Here is a 17,048-nt window from a genome sequence, read left to right on the forward strand (position 1 = left end):
GTATATGTTCCAGATGACAGTGCTGAGGGGTGATACTCGGGCTGTGGACGTTGACAGAGAGGACCAGGTCCACACCAGTCACGGAGGTGAGCTGGACTCTCAATGTCCTTACTGGAGGGACCCTTCTCTAGAACCTCTTTAACTGATGCTGTTTGCAGTTAGTAGCACACTGATGCTATCAATGCTATGTTTGCTATAGCCTCTGCTCATAGACCTTTTCACAGACTCCAAACTAACAAACTCTGTTGTGGGAAACTCTTGTCATGGTGCTTTCCCTCTGTCCACAAGCAGATCTCTATTTCCCACTGGACAGGTTTATAATGAGGATTCAGTTACCTCAGACACAAAGACCAGGGTAGGTCAGTGTTTACCCATGAGACACTGAGTGAAAGGAGAGCTCAGTCCAAACACACACGTCGTCAGACTCTCCCGGATGCTCTGTGTATGTCCCTATCAGGCCACACACACACTGCCCTGCACACACGTGACAGCTGGCTGTGTGTGTGTGTGTGTGTGTGTGTGTGTGTGTGTGTGTGTGTGTATGACATTAACTAAACCAAGCGTACAGCACAGTATACACTGCACACAGAAACAAGCAGAGTGAGTGTGTTTGAGGGAGGAGAGAGTGATGAGGCAGGGGGCGAGGGAGAGAGAGGAGAGGAGAAGAGAAGAGGAGAGAAAAGAAGTGAAGAGAAGAGAATGAAGCAGGGAAAGAGAGAGTGCCAGAAGCTCAGAGAGCTGTGGTGTCGTACTCTGTTGGTCTAATGCCCCTTCTAGGAATCAGTCAAGATGAAACAGATGAAGAGACAGTCTTGCGATGTTAAGAGTGTGTGGAATGTGTGTGTCCAGGGCTTGCTTAGGACAAGCCTCCTGTCTTGGCTGTCTGGAGACCTCCCTCAGTCAACAGTACTGTATGGACCAGATCCTGCATGACCTAATATGACTGGGCTTCAACCAACTCACACACACACACACACACACACACACACACACACACACACACACACACACACACACACACACACACACACACACACACACACATACATACAGAAAGCCCTTTGTGAGAACATCAGTTGAGTGAGTGAAAGGTTGGGACTTATTCCCTCTCTGGGTGGTCTTCCAGCAGCAGTAATGCCCCCCCCCCCCGCACACACACACACACACACCGTGCCCACATAGTGCCCCCTCACCAGATACACAGAACCACTCTCGCTTAACCTATTCTCATTGTTTTTCGGTAACCATAGTGACAGCAGGCTTGCTATCGATGCATTCATGGGGAGGCAGGAAGTGTCCATCAGTATTGACCTTAACCAGAACCTGACCAGACCAACATCCTAATGCTACATATTTGCTCTCAAACACAAGCTCTAACTTCCATGTATGTGCTGTTCCTTTAACCCCCCCCATAGTGTGACAGACTGTTTAATTGTGGGATTTACAAGTCTGAACATTTCAGTATTCTAGTATGGAGATCACTTTGTTGTGAACTAACCTCACTGCTCATTGAAAAGTTGTATACACTCATCGCTGCAACATGCTGTATGCTTCTCCCCTTCAGATCCGAGCAGGGAGCTCTGTGTAGACGTACTGGTGGACAATGTGAGTACGTGATATCAGTCTGCCCTTCTTGGAACCCAAGAAGTGTGCATGTGTTTCAGTGTGATGTTTCAGAGAATCAGTGCTGTGCCATTATGTGTGTGTGTGTTTCAGTGTGATGTTTCAGAGAATCAGTGCTGTGCCATTATGTGTGTGTGTGTGTGTGTTTGTGTTTAGTTTTTTTTATATTAAAGTTTCATCATTTACCTTGCATTTATTATTGTTTTATTTAAAGTGCATTGTATTGCATGGTATGAAGTGTTATATAGGTATACTGTAAATAAAGTATGATGATGATGATGATGATGATGTGTGTGTGTCTGTGTGTGTGTTTGTGCATGCATGCAGTTTTATGTGTGTGTGTTTGTGTGTGTGTGTGTGTGTGTGTGTGTGTGTGTGTGTGTGTGTGTGTGTGTGTGTGTGTGTGTTTAAATAGACTGTGTGTACTATCCTCCAGTTTCATCCCACTCCTTGTTTTGTGTGTTTTGAAAACTAGGTTTTTGAAGAACAGCTTGTTCTGTCTCTGGATGATGATGAGGAACTTCCTCCGTTACTAACAGGTCAGATCAGTACATCCATGTCCATTGAGTCATTTGTTTGTTGAGACTTATTTATGGCTATATACATTTCATTTGGACTCCTTCTCCAAGAACAGTCTTGGCAAGAATCGTTTACTAGCTTGTTTTGCAGTGCTTGCCCCCTGCTATTCTCCATTTGATTTACAACCTGATCATGTTTTGTATGTTTGCTCAATTTCCTGTAAGCAGCATAAATGCAGCATTTTCAATTCGTAAGACAGTGAGTGCAAGTAGGTCATAGTGCAGTTTGTGATGTATTCATGACAAAATATTATTCTGTTGAAGTTATGTATATACTGTACTGTAAATGCAATAGGCCTACAGCCATTGAATCCCCAGGAGTTGTCATAGCCTTAGAGACACAGGGATGGACCCCTGTCCACAGTTAAAGAATGTGTTTCTCTTAGGTAATGGGTTGATTGTCTTCCCCTGACTGCTTCACAAACAGGATCTTTTTGTGTCTTTACACTCTGGCCCTGATAATGAGTCAGACTGTGGGCCCAGGAATCTGCCCTGTCACTGGGACAAAGGCAAGAATGGGGACACGACAGGCCGGGGTCCCAGTAAAACTCTGCCTAAACGAGGAGATACCCCCCTCTGCCCCCTCTCTCCCCTATCCCCACCCCCACACCATGGGTTGGACAGTGGACTTCTGTAATTGAAGTGAAGGGAGGAATGTTAACAAGCTCAAATGTCATAGGCTTACAAAAGCTGACATTTAAGATGATCTACATTCTGGAACCTCAAGTTCCCCCCTGACACACACAAGCACATGCACATGCACATGCACATGCACATGCACATGCGCATGCACATGCACATGCACATGCACATGCACATGCACTTGCACATGCACATGCACATGCACACGTACATGCACGCACCACACACACACACACACACACACACACACACACACACACACACACACACACACACACACACACACACATTTACACTAGTAAAAGTACAGTGAGGAGGATGATGCTGAGGGGTTGAGGGGGTCGCCGTGGCTACAGGGAATGCTAATTTCCTGTCCGTTGTCGGGGGAGATGACTGTGAGAATAGAGAGTTTGTAGTAAACTCAGTGATTGGAGTCTGCTGCTACTGTGAGCAGGCTGTAAACCTGCCTGGTCCCGCATGCTGCCCCTTTGTGGGGTAAGGGCTGAGAGTGTGTGTGTAGGGAAGGGAGGTACAGGACAACCAAACAATCTAAGGTACATAGAACATGATAACGGATCTCAACCTGCCAGACTCATTACAGAAGAGGAGCTTGGAAAGGATGTAGCAGCCTAACTTGATTTGGAAGCGCAGACACAAGACAGGACTTCATATTTTATTCATTATTGAATGTTGAGGAATTTGGATTTACAAACCAACTTGGACACACACACACACTCACACACACACACACACACACACACACACACACACACACACACACACACACCAGTTAGTGTACCTGCAGCTCCCCCAGGGCTTTCAACAGCATGGAGACTGCGATGGTGAGTTAATGATTGTCTGGCCTTGGCTGACCTCTCCCACCTATCCTTGTTCTCTTCTGTGGACACCTCTGATGAGAGGACGCCAGTCAGTCTGACCAGAAGACTACTACAATCTGTAGAGAGAATGGCGTGTGTGCTATTATCTAAACCCCTTCATCATTACCCTTGCCTTTGGGTCTTGGTCCCTCTTCCATCGGCTGGATTTTGCTCCTGCACTGACTAAAGGCTAATAGTTTTTCTAATAGAGAAAAAGTATGCTTGAAATCTCCTGTTGCTCATAGGGAGGGATAAGGACAATAATATACTTGGATTCTCCTTTTAATGACTCCTGGCCCTCTTTTCCCAAAAGGTGTCTTCAGAGAAGGAGCTCTAAGTCAGGTAAACATTTTTACATTTACATTTTAGACATTTAGCAGACGCCTTTATCCAAAGTGACTTACAACAAGTACATTTGTCTAAGTAAGTGAATCATCTACACATCAGTGATCATAAGAAAATGCTAGGACCAGGGTCCATTGGCAGTCACAATGCTAGAAGAAGGAAGAATTACTTATTTTTTCATTTTTTTATTTACAGTAGAGAAACTGTACAGGGGGGTAGTGGGGATGAAGAGGTCTTTAGGAGGGACAGTCAAGATGTAGCCTGAAGAGATGGGTCTTCAGTCTACAGTGGAAGATAGGTAGTGACTCTGCAGTCCTGACAGCAGTGGGAAGCTCGTTCCACCAGCAGGGCGCCAGGACAGTGAAAAGCTGTGACCGAATAGCGCGACTGCTGCATCCACGTAGAGGCGGCGGTGCCAGGCGGCCAGCCGAGGTGGAAGAGCGGAGTGATCGTGCAGGGATTTGGGGGCTGACCATTGTTGCAAATAGGGACGGACTGTTCCCTTTGCCACCAGGGTCTTGAATCGGATGCAAGCTGCTACTGGGAGTGAAGGGTGTGAAGGAGGGGGGTGACATGGGAGAATTTGGGGAGATTGAACACCAAACGGGCGGCAGCATTCTGGATGAGCTGCAGAGGTCTGATGGCAGAGGTGGGGAGCCCGGCCAAGAGTGCGTTGCAGTTGTCAAGGCGGGAGATCACAAGTGTCTGGACCAAGAGTTGTGCTGCTTCTCTCGTGAGGAATGGACATATCCTTCTGATGTTGTAGAGGAAGAATCTACAGGAGCGTGTTGTCACTGTGATGTTCGCCGCACAGGATAAGTGGTTGTCAAGGATCACCCCAAGATTCTTGGCTGTCTGGGAGGAGGTCACAGTAGAGTTCTCTACTGTGATGGAGAGGTCTTGGAGAGGGCAGGTTTCCCTGGGCGGAAGAGCAGCTCAGTCTTGTTAAGGTTGAGCTTGAGGTGGTGGTCTGACATCCAAGCAGAAATGTCTGCAAGACACGCAGAGACACGTGTTGCCACCTGTGAGTCAGAGGGGGGGAAAGAGAGAAAGAGTTGAGTGTCATCTGCGTAGCAGTGGTAGGAGAAACCATGTGAGGAAATTACAGAGTCAAGAGATTTGGTATAGAGGGAGAACAGTACGGAGGACGGGACGGAGCCCTGGAGGACCCCAATGGTGAGGGCTCATGGAAAGGACAGCGATCCTCTCCACATCACCTGGTAAGAGTGATCGGCCAGGTAGGATGCAAACCAGGAGAGTGCAAAGCCAGAGATGCCCAGTTCTGAGAGGGTATAGAGAAGGATCAGGTGGTTTACTGTGTTGAATGCAGCAGACAGGTCCAGAAAAATGAGAACAGAGGAGGCGGAGGACAGGGCCTCCATGACAACAAGGAGAGCAGTCTCAGTAGAGTGCCCAGCCTTAAATCCGGATTGGTGAGGGTCAAGGAGGTTGTTCTGAAGGGGTGTGTCTGAACTGGAACAAAAACTAATTTCAGTCAGTCATTGTGAAAAACAAATGTGAGGGTTTTTCTCAGAAAGTAAGGTGATGCCATGTACAGACCCCTGACCCCCGACCCCGACCCCCGACCCCCATCTCTTTCTCTCTCTTCTTCCCTCAAATTAGTGGGGGTCTACTTATCCATAAGTCAATGGATATTGTAAATGTAAAACTGAATTGTAAAATGGATATTGTAAATGTAAAACTGAATTGTAAAATGGATATTGTGTAGCTAGATTGGAAACTGTTTATTGGTTATAGAGCTGTGAAGCTGGATTTTGTTGGTTGATTAGTTGGTTATTGTAGAGATCTCTCATTTTAAACCCACGTGAATGTTGTGCTGACACTAGTATGATGGTGTAGACCCATGAATTTTAACAAGTTATCTGATATCCAGATCAGCTACTGGAATGATTGTGGAAGTCAGTTTGTGTTCCATTGACGTAGGGCCCAGCGTTGCCTGTTGTTGTTGGAGAGTTTGCAGTAAGCTTTCCCTACTCTGTCTGGAACTCTCCTGATCTCACATGAAGAGTTATGAAATACAAGCTCCCTCAGTATTTCCTATTTGAATGGGTGTGTGTGTGTGTGTGTGTGTGTGTGTGTGTGTGTGTGTGTGTGTGTGTGTGTGTGTGTGTGTGTGTGTGAGAGAGAGAGAGAGAGAGAGAGAGAGAGAGAGAGAGAGAGTGAGAGTCTGAGAGTACTGTATAGTCTGAGTATGTGTGGGGGGTTAAGGTGGTTAAGGGGGATCACTGCTGATGACCTCAGTATAGTGTGTGTGTGTGTGTGTGTGTGTGTGTGTGTGTGTGTGTGTGTGTGTGTGTGTGTGTGTGTGTGTGTGTGTTTGTTTGTGAGTGGGCCACTGCATGGCAGTAGCAGCAGGAAATGCCTCTGTGATGCACAGGATTTCCCTTACATTAGCTTGGGCGCGGCTAGCCCAGACATCAAAGACCGGCTGGAAAACACACAGAAGGTTTTAGAGGACCTTGCCTCTCTTTATCTCCCTGACTACAAGTGTGTTTACAACATTGTACTGAAAATAAGGGCTCACGGCAAAAGAGGACTGCTGTGTCAGCCAATGCAATGTTATTGTATCACAATGCTGTACTGTATTACACCATGACATACAACACGCTCAAATAAATGTAATTTCTCCCGACAACCAGGCTGTAAGATAGTAGTCTAACAAATGCAAAATCTATGTTTGCAGGTCAATCTTCTGTGTGTGAAACAACAAACAAACAAACAGAAAAGTGATCCTGGATTTTCTAAAGAGATAACATACTATTTTAGCTACAAAGCTTTCGGAGGAAGAATTCTGTTCAGTAAAGCGTTATTGTCCCACACTTGGGATCTTGTAACTGTACAAAAACACACAATAAATGGATTCACAGATACACATAATAGATAGAGGTTATTCTACTATAAAGTCTGATTATTATGTGGTCATAGGCTGTGTAGGCAACCCGAGACAGTCAAGGGTTAAACATGATATGTGTGTGGAGGCTCATTGGATTGTTTTAAGGAAACGAACCTTTAAAGGTCATAAAGGATTTCTGCTGCATTCTCTGTTTTATTCCCCCATTCTTTGAACGCTGGCATTTCCACCATAAAAGACCTCTCAATGTTTGGCTGAGTGACACAGACCTATCAGAACAAAACAAAGCAGCAAAGAATATTGGGAAATACTTCATATTTTCCACCAACGGCATCAGGGAAAATTTATGTTTTCTAGCATTCCATTTTCATAATGGCACAAGATAATCCCCAGAGCTGTTATTGAATGATTGAATGATGTTTTGGATAAATCCTCATTGGATCTAGACAGTCACAAATCACTCTGTGCGGATCCATCATCTGTCTTTATTCTGGCTGATGTATGGCTGTGGTCTGTTTTATAGACCAATGGGGTTGTTTTTGTTTATTGTTTTCTTCCCATCATCCTCTTTCTCTTGCTGTGTGCTGTTTATCTGTTTATCTGTTTATCTGGTATTCTGGGAATAGTTCCCGGAGGCATTGGTCTCTGGCAGACATGGGGTGGATCTTGGTAATCTAAAATGGCTTTCCTCTATCTGTGCTGGCATTAAATCACCAGACAAATGAAAGCAAATTCCTGGTATACAGTGCCTTCGGAAGGTATTCAGACCCCTTCACTTTTTCCACATTTTGTTGTGTTGTAGACTCAATTTAAAATGGATTAAATTAAAAGAATTTGACATCAATCCACACACAATACCCCAGAATGACAAAGCGAAAACAGGTTTTTTGAAATTTCAGTACATTTATTAATTTACCGATCCACACAGTGTGCACTTCCTATGCAAATCAGAGATCCTATAAAAACAAAGATATTAATTCCAAAATTACATGAATTATTATCCTTGCATTAAGATGGACTCAATTCAACTTATTGAGTGATTTGTTGATGACATTTTTGCATTTTAGCTAATTTTAAGAGTGTCATAGCAAAGGATCTGAATACTTCTGTACATGAGGTATTTCTGTATTTCAATTTTAATACATTTACTGAAATGTCTAAAAACCTGTTTTCGCTTTGTCATTCTGGGGCATTGTGTGTGGATCCATTTTAAATTGAGTCTATAACTCAACAACATGTGGAAAAAGTGAAGGGGTCTGGATACTTTCCGAAGGCACTGTACGTCTTCCATCTTGCTCCCATCTTGCATATTATGTTCAGATGGGTACAGATGAAAAGAGGAGAAGGAGAGGAAGCCACTATTGAGATGGTTCCATTGTGACTGTGTGTGTGTGTGTGTGTTTGTGTTGTTCACAGTAAAGGGCCAGTCTCAGCCCAGGGGAACCCAGAGCCAGTCAGCAACACTGGCCTCCATGATCAATGGGAGTAGTCAGAGCCTAACAGACAGAACACTGCTGACACAGGTAGGCCTACACCACCTGTACAACTTGACGAATGATACATTAAAATCTGTTTACAGTAAACATACATTCTGAATGTGGTCAAGGTTGGAGTTAAACTCATAATACTCCCCCGTCCCCCCTCTACTCTCTCTCTCTCTCTCTGTCTCTCTCTCTCTCTCTCTCTCTCCCACTCTCTTTCCCTCTATTTCTGGATCTGCTTCTCTGATGACATCGTCTCTCTGTGTTGCAGGTGGATGACGCGAGTGTGAAGTACAGTGTTGCCGGGGTGACGAGGGACAGCTCTGGGACAGATAGCAGGGTGTGTGACACAGTGGACTTAGAGACCCTCCTGCAGGCTACCGACACCCCCCCGCCCCCACCTGAGCCTTTGTCCCCCTCCCTCTCCTCCTCTCCCTCCCCCGCTGACCGAGCCCTCGCCAGACTCAACCGCCCCTCCCACTCTGACCTCACCAAACAGAGAGAGAGCCCTCCTATGGAGTCCTGTGACCTCAGGTATAAGGCTCAGCTTATTTGTTTGTCCCCATGTCATTAAAGACTTTATATAAAATGTGTATAGTGCTTTCTCATGGACTCAAAGCACTTAACTTTATGTCAAGTTTTTAGTTTTTTGTTAACAGGAGTCACAGAACATACATAACATAGGGGGTATTATGAGCTAGTTCAAGATCATTGAAGTATGTGTGTGTGTGTGTGTGTTTACATTGATCTCCTTTCTCCCCTGCAGCCCCAGTCTGGTTGCTCTGGAGGTGGACAGTGAGGAGGAGGAGGGGGTTGAGTTGACATCACCCCTCTCTCATCTCTCCCTGGACCCTCGGAGTAGTGGGGATGAGAGGGACGCCTTCGACCTCTCCCCTGACCTCACCTGCACACGCACACACTCCGCCTCCTCAGCCTGTGATCCCACCCCCTCTAAGGTACCACACAAACACACACTTTAATGGTCTAAACTGTTACAGTAACTACTATGTTGACCTGCGTCTAAGTGTGTGTGTGTGTGTGTGTGTGTGTGTGTGTGTGTGTGTGTGTGTGTGTGCGTGTGCATGTTCTTCTAGGAAATGGGTGACCCTGTTATCCGCCTGCGCTCCTACTCCTACTCCTCCCCCAAGATCAGTCTGCTGCCCCCCCGCTTCACCCGTGACACCACAGCCACCCCTGCGCCCGACCACAGCCCAGGTATAACCCCCACCCCCCTTCCAAACATAGCAAGTAGAGACTTAGATTCAATCAAATGAGTTAATCTCCAGACCCGTTGAGACAATGTTTTACAGAGAACTTCATTACTAGGACACAATCAATAATAATTGTTTTTTCTTGTTTGTATTGGTTTATTTGACATAGTCTGAGCTAGTCTGTCTCTCCTCATTCATTTGGTGGTGGACGGGGCATATGCAGTAGCTGTAGTTAGTTTAGCCTGCCTTCTGTACTAACTAACTCTAACTGCCTCAATAGATTAGTTATCTTTGTTACTAATATACAGTACAGTCAACGCCTGATAAGGTCACATAGTGCAAACTAACTGAAATACAGTATGCGTAATTGCTCTGGATATCCACAAGACTTGATTTCTAAGGTGAATGACCGTCCCAAGCCATTGTATCTATCAGGAGTTGATTGTACATGCATTCCATGACCATGCAGTAGTTTTTCCTTTGAGTAGCCTAGTGAGCGCTATGTCCAATCTGCCCTGTAGATGGTGTGTTCCAAAGCCTCAGCCACAGCCGATCTCTCCTTCAGGCCCTCTCTCTGTCTAAATCTCTGTCTCTGCTTCACCCTGGTAGTAAGTAAACTTCACCTCGGCCTCCAGCCTCAAACCCCACCGCTCTGCACAAAGACCATTAATTGCAGGCTTGCGGCTACAGCATATGAGTGTATCAGTGTGCTTGTATGTGTGTCTGTGTGTGTGTCCATGTGTGTGCCCATGTATGTGTCCATGTATGTGTGTGTCCATGTGTGTGTGTCCGTGTGTGTGTGTGTCCTGCGTTGGCTGGCTGTCCTGCCCAATCTCAGTGCACCAGCTTCACAACGTTTTGTGATGACATCATCAAACAGAGCAGCAGGAGTTTAGGAACAGGAGGAAATCATTTGTTGTGATATTGAAATCAAAGGCTGACAGCATGATTGTTTAGTAAACTGGCGGTGAGACAGACGGGAGTCCCCTGGGCATGTGCTTTGTGTCTTGCCAAGGCTGCCATACATATCATATGTCCTGTCTAGGCTACCCCTCTCAATGTCTTCTCTTTCTGTTTTATTTCAATCTTATTGTCGGTGGTCATCTGCTTTCAGTGTCTCTCCATCCATATGAAGCTAAAGGTTGAATGGCCTCCGTACATTTAAATCATAGCATTCAGAGCATCAAATTGACCCCCATGACAATGGATAGTTGGCCGCATCAATCCTCTATTGACCATTAGTGATTACAGCTCATTCTCAGCAAGTAATCAAATACTTACTTTGGAATTATAATTACTGATGCAAATTTATTTTAAAAGGATGATGATATATGTTTAAGATTTGTTTAACATATGTTTGGATCTTGTTTTCAAGTTCACCCTATTGGCTTCATCTGGAGAGGGAAATCCTTTCAATAATCGTCACTCGCCTTTGAACTCGGAGGTGCTAGGTGTTATTGATCAGTTCTGATGATATTGTTTGTCATCTGACATGGTGCTGTTTCTCTGTGATGGTTTATCTTCTGTTTGACTCTCCACAGAGCTCAGAGCCTCCAGTCTAACAGAGCAGACACAAGAAAAAAGGTATGTATCCACTGACGTTTGTCTAATGTGTGTTTTGCAAGGCCTCATTTTTTGGATCATACTGTAGCAATCACAAATCTTTTAATGAAACAATGGATATTTATTCAGTTTCATACAGTTGTCAATGTGTTGTGACATCGTACAGTAGCTCAATGTCACATGAAACAAGCCTTTGAAATGTCTGGTGTCAGGTAATTTATTGTAATTCTGTACTTGTCCTGTGTGAGTGTCATGCTGGGGACATATTTGTCTTCTGTATTCTTCTTTAATGGAGGTGTAACTGTATTTTTCCTCAATTTACAATTCTCAGGACTTCGAGTAGCATATAAGGTCACCATGACTACTTGGTTGCTTGGTGACAGAGAGCCCTCTGTTGTGAAGTTGTTTTTTCAAGGTCTGTTGTTCTTATAAAGCCAGGTTTGTTTTTAGGTCAGCAGAGGGCAGTTTTTACCCTTTTGTCACAGGTAGTGACTCACCCACATCAGCAATGCTTCAAGCCACACATTGTAGGTATCATAGAAATAACCTGATATGATTTTTGACATACAGTACGTCACACACCCAAAGCATGCAGTACTGCATACTATTGTCATATTCCAAATATGATGCCTGTCAGCGGTTAATATACAATGTCATTTTGTGTCACAGGATTAGTTTAGGCTCTGCATTTCTCTAAAAGAAGAGAGGTGAACAAAGACAAAATACATCCTTTTTACTTCCTGCTTCTCTCAGCCCCTTTCTCTATGTGATGCTTTTAGGAACCATGCCAACTGCTTTTGTCCTCTCCCCTCATTCATTCAACTGTTGAAATGTCCTCATTAGACACAGCTGAAGCACAACAGCTCCTCCTAGAGGGAAGAGTGTGTGATGAATATGTAGGATTGTGTCAGTCTATACAATTGAGATTGTGTGTGATGCAAGTGTTGAGACAGAGAGAGAGCCCTTACTTTTCTAAGTTGGATGTCGATTAACTGTCTTGCTAGTTCTGAATGTCAACAACACTATAGAATGAAGTTAGCCAAAGCAGCAACCAGAACCTCCCAGACTGTTACCGCCCACACTAGCATGTGTGTGTGTATGTGTAATGTATGCTTGAGTGTGTGTTTCCTGGCCCCTGTGAATGTCTGTGTGTGTGTGTGTGTGTGTGTGTGTGTTACAGTGTGTGTCAGTTATGTGTGTATGTTGTGACCCCATAGGGAAATCAGGTTCCGTAAGCGTGCACAGTCTGCTGACGATGAGGGCAGCGTTGCACTGGCAGAGTCCCTCCAACACCTCACCCTCACAGAGTTCCTCAAAGAGTACGTGGGCATCGCCCCCCCCTGGCATCCAGCCCTAGCCTTAACCGCCCCTTGTGCCAACTAGTCCGCTAACCGTTAACCTAGCTAGAGTCCTCCTGCGTCGTTCTTGTAATCTAAACACTCCCCATTTAATGACAGTACCCACAATGCACTCTGGCTGCTATTGCATCACCATTAACACTCTAGGATCCCCCCTAGTATGTCTGTCAATTAACCATGTTTGATGACATGTTTGATGACATGTTTGATGACATGTTTGATAACTTGATATACCTTTGTCAAGCAGCGTTGCACGTACTTACGTCTCACTACCACTCTTCACTGAGAACCTGAGCTCTGTCTTCTCAGGTTGAAATGATTTATAACTTTGGATGCATCCCTCAGATCTCAATGACTGATGATAGGATTCTATTTGAGCAGTCTTGTTTGTTTGTCTTGACTAAGTAGCAGACGTCTGTTATTAGCTTTGTGTTGCATGTTCACTACAACTGAGATCAACCTGCCATTGCTCCTCTTTGACTTATTGCTGCCATTTTGAACTAACCAATCATGTTTAGTCTGATGCTATAAGTTATATGTGGTAAGTTTGTTCCTCCTGTTTTTGTTTCCTCATGGACTCAAAATCTTTGACAACTGCTATGACTAATGATTAACATACTGTTGGTCAGCAGAAAGACCATGCATGAGTAATGTTCAGTACGGCTACAGTTATGAAACTAACAAACTGATGCAACATATGCACAGTAAACAGTACTCATACACTATGGATGTGGATGTTGTTGAACGCTGGTATCTCTGTGTACAGGATTGAGGAGGAGGAATGGGATAAGTACAACATCCCCTCCAAGGTGGAGTCAGAGAAATACAAAGTGATTCGCACCTTTAGCTTCCTGAAGAGCAGGATGTCCAGCACACGCAACAAGAACAAGGTAAACACACACAGACACACACGCACGCACGCACGCACGCACGCACACACGCACGCACGCACGCACGTACACACACACACACACACACACACACAGATTGATACGCCTACTGGACTAAAAAGCATGTTCAATAGAGAGCAATTCAGTCCAAGTGTAGACTTTGTCTGGATCTTTCACCAGGCTTTGTCGTCTCCAGTTAAATACTATCACTGCTAGTGTAAAACCTATGTTAAATTCATATTCAAGAGCTGTAAAACTCATATCATAAAGCAAGGCATCCTGTTACTTCTAGTCCTGTTCGCATTAGTCTCTGAATATATGCTGTCCAGATAGAAAACCAGGAAATGTTTTGGGAAATCACGTCAAGGTCAAAGTCAAAGACCCGAAACCACTAAAATCCTTGAGAAGCTTCTTTCCTGTTGATGATTACGCCTTTGTTGGTGAATTAGCTTTGAAAATGGAAACCCCTTGTTGTTCATGGAATGCTCCATTTCCTTGACACGGGACTATAAAATGTTTTGGAAAAAGGCAGGGGATCTTACTCGCTCAATCGACTTAAATCTGTGTGTATGTGTGTGTGTGTGTATTTATGTTTATTCTACGCTTAGAGGCAAGAGTGTACCGTATACCTAACCTGATGGTGCTTTAGGCGCTTTATCTTGCCTATAGGGTTGAAATGTGAATCTGTATGGCTAGATAGCTTTGTAGTTGTAGTGGGTGTGCATCAAACAGGCTTACCTATGCCTCTGGTGTCTCTGCCCTGGCTGTCTAAGGGGAAGGGGAAGGAGAGAGAGGGGAAGGACAGGCAGCTGAACGGCCACCACTTCTCCACGGGGTCCTGTGTGGGACCCACTGTGTGTCTGGTCTGTGACAAATCTGGCAAGGACCTTCTGCACTGCTCCAGTAAGTAGTACACTCTCAGAGATCGAAATCAATCAACTCATTGAATAAACAAACTAACTAATCAGGTGTTCCCTCAATGCCACAGGCATTTGTGTCAGTGATCTATTATACCTGTACATCTCTGAGAAATGTCAGAGATAATGACATGTTAAACCTTCCGTGGATATATTGATGGCAAAATATCAATATGAATTTCACTAAATACAATATACATACTGTGCATGCACTTGGAAGATACAGTATCAGTGTTATAGAACATAGTATAGCACTTGTCTTCTATTGACCAGTCTTGATCTTTCCCATTCTCTCCCAGGTTGTACCGTCATGGTCCATAAGGGTTGCAAGGAGTCTGCTCCCCCATGTCTAAAGGTGAGTTTCAGCCCGACCCAGAGACATCAACATGGGGGATGTGTTAATGGTTAATCCAGGCAAGTGACACATCTACCCACATCTCTACTGAGGGTGGACCCATCTAGTTTTTCATCTACTCATGTCATTTTTAACCTCCAGAAACTTCAGGATAAGTATGCGGTTACTATGGTGAAGAACAGAACTGCATCCCTCCCACAGAGTGAGTCTTGCATCAAGTTCAAAGGTCAACTGTCCCACGGCTCCTTGTCTGCATCCTCTGATGTACACAGTGGCTGACATGCGTAGACAATTAACATTCCCCTGTGGCCCATTATGTAAACCATAACTCAGTCCCCTCGTCTCCCCTTTCCTCCTCTCCCCTCTCCTCCTCCTCCCCCTCCTCTCCGTCTCCCCCTCCTCGCCTGTCAGATTTTACAGTAAGAGACAGCCCCTCTCTATGTGTGATACCCACCTCTACCTCCCTGCCTGTGATGACCCCTAGGGACAGGAGGGACCTTGCCCCCCTCCCCAGTCCCCTCTCCAGGAGTGTCCCTTCTGCCACAGACAGGTGAGCAACCCCCCCCCCTCTCTCTCTTGACTTCTACAGCATACTATATATCAGACACAGGGACAGGAAGGTCCATACCACTGTATAGTATTTAGAGTGCATTATTGCCATATCCTCACTTTCCCAGCAGACTTAGTGAGAGTCCAGAGGTGGAATCTGACAGCTGGAGGGTTCCTGGCCAATCAGAGGACCTCCTGCAGACCACTGAGTCCTCCACATCCACGGACTCTTCCCTAGGAGAAGGTAATACAGGAATGGGAGCCCAGAGGGGCCAATATAGACCAAGAATGGAACACTGCAATTGGAAATCCAGACATTGATTCATTCCTAAATAATCATTTTAATCTTGGGCATAATTGAAATATAATCACTGGGTTCTGTTTGTCCCTCCCCTCCCCCTGTAGACTGTGTGGACGCATGTCTCCATAGCGTCTTGGATGCTGATGCTTTGGACTACGAGGCAGAGTCGTGGAGTCTAACGGTGGAGCACCAGTTCTGTAAGACGCTGGACAAGCGCGTGGTCAAGAGGCAGGACGTCATCTACGGTAAGCTAAAGCTAGTCTCAGAACAGTGGGCTTTTAAATCAAATTAATCACAGTCAATGATAGGTCAAGGACTAAACCTCTCAGGTGTTTGTTGTGGTGATGATTTACAGTACCAGCCCCTTTGGCCCTTGTGAAATGTTTAGGATGAACTACTGACCAGGGTAAGCCGTGGGTGCTAGTTCTAACAGATGTGTCTCCCTGTGTGACGTTGCCGTGTGTCAGAGTTGATGCAGACGGAGATGCACCACCTGCAGACCCTGCGCATCATGGCGGAGGTGTTCAGGCGGGGCATGAGGGAGGAGGTGCAGCTGGATGCCGGTGCCGTGGGACGGGTCTTCCCCTGTCTGGATGAGCTCCTCCTCTTCCACCACGGCCTCTTCAACGCCATGAGAGAACGCCGTCACAGCTCCGCCCAACCCCACGGACACAGGAACTATGTCATCCAGAGCATAGGGGACATCCTGTTACAAGAGGTGAACAACCACATTTCCTGTCATGTGACTCTACTAGGGCTAGATGAAGTTTGCTGAGCGACATGATAACATGCAGGTAAAACATGATGTTCATTCCTGATATTGATTGTGATGTGTCATTTGGGTGCAGTTTTCTCAAGACAACGCAGAGAGGATGAAACAGTTGTATGGAGAGTTCTGCAGCCATCACGCAGAGGCGGTCAACTTCTTCAAAGAGCTCCAGCAGCAGAACAAGAGATTCCAGCTCTTCATCAAGGTAGGCCCTGGAAGAGTGCTCAGGGCTTTAGAGTTATTTTCAATATGCTTAGGCTTATGACTCATGACTAACAAAGGTATTGTTTATTTTTTGCAGCAACAGAGTAATAACTCTTTGGTACGGAGGAGAGAGATCCCAGAATGCATCTTGCTGGTGACCCAGCGGATCACAAAGTACCCAGTGTTGCTGGAGAGGGTTCTACAGTACACCCAGGGTCAGTCTTATCTCTCTGCTGCCCTCTGCTGTTAGGATCAAAGCACCACAGACTTGTATGAATTTTATGACTCACAGACAAAATCCTGATTGCATACTGGACAGTACTTGTTGGTAGCATTCTTCCAGCGTCATTGTTCCTGAGTATTGCCCTCTATTGTCTCTCCTCCTCATCTCCCTCAGAGAACACAGAGGAGCACACAGACTTGTCCAGGGCGTTGATTCAGATCCGGGAGGTGATAGCAGCGGTAGACCTGAGCGTCAGTGAGTATGAGCAGAGTCAGAGGTTACAGGACGT

At 45.4% G+C, this 17,048-nt stretch overlaps 1 protein-coding gene across 1 annotated transcript in view; it reads left to right on the top strand.

Moving 5' to 3' along the window:
- Window positions 1-17,048, top strand: part of arhgef28a (Rho guanine nucleotide exchange factor (GEF) 28a) — a 41,663-nt gene that overhangs the window by 14,871 nt on the left and 9,744 nt on the right. The window contains exons 7-28 of the mRNA XM_083670003.1: window positions 14-86; window positions 1,565-1,605; window positions 2,099-2,162; window positions 8,355-8,461; window positions 8,691-8,953; window positions 9,186-9,375; window positions 9,514-9,634; window positions 10,152-10,238; window positions 11,172-11,214; window positions 11,874-11,900; window positions 12,411-12,512; window positions 13,318-13,441; window positions 14,215-14,344; window positions 14,658-14,713; window positions 14,855-14,915; window positions 15,125-15,263; window positions 15,391-15,506; window positions 15,668-15,808; window positions 16,031-16,281; window positions 16,412-16,537; window positions 16,634-16,751; window positions 16,934-17,048. The exon at window positions 16,934-17,048 is cut by the window's right edge and continues 140 nt beyond it. Of these exons, the coding sequence (XP_083526129.1) occupies window positions 14-86; window positions 1,565-1,605; window positions 2,099-2,162; window positions 8,355-8,461; window positions 8,691-8,953; window positions 9,186-9,375; window positions 9,514-9,634; window positions 10,152-10,238; window positions 11,172-11,214; window positions 11,874-11,900; window positions 12,411-12,512; window positions 13,318-13,441; window positions 14,215-14,344; window positions 14,658-14,713; window positions 14,855-14,915; window positions 15,125-15,263; window positions 15,391-15,506; window positions 15,668-15,808; window positions 16,031-16,281; window positions 16,412-16,537; window positions 16,634-16,751; window positions 16,934-17,048 (2,495 nt within the window). The remainder of the gene's footprint in view (window positions 1-13; window positions 87-1,564; window positions 1,606-2,098; window positions 2,163-8,354; window positions 8,462-8,690; window positions 8,954-9,185; window positions 9,376-9,513; window positions 9,635-10,151; window positions 10,239-11,171; window positions 11,215-11,873; window positions 11,901-12,410; window positions 12,513-13,317; window positions 13,442-14,214; window positions 14,345-14,657; window positions 14,714-14,854; window positions 14,916-15,124; window positions 15,264-15,390; window positions 15,507-15,667; window positions 15,809-16,030; window positions 16,282-16,411; window positions 16,538-16,633; window positions 16,752-16,933) is intronic.

This window comes from Argentina silus, assembly GCF_951799395.1.
Source record: "Argentina silus genome assembly, chromosome: 5".
NCBI lineage: Eukaryota > Metazoa > Chordata > Actinopteri > Argentiniformes > Argentinidae > Argentina > Argentina silus.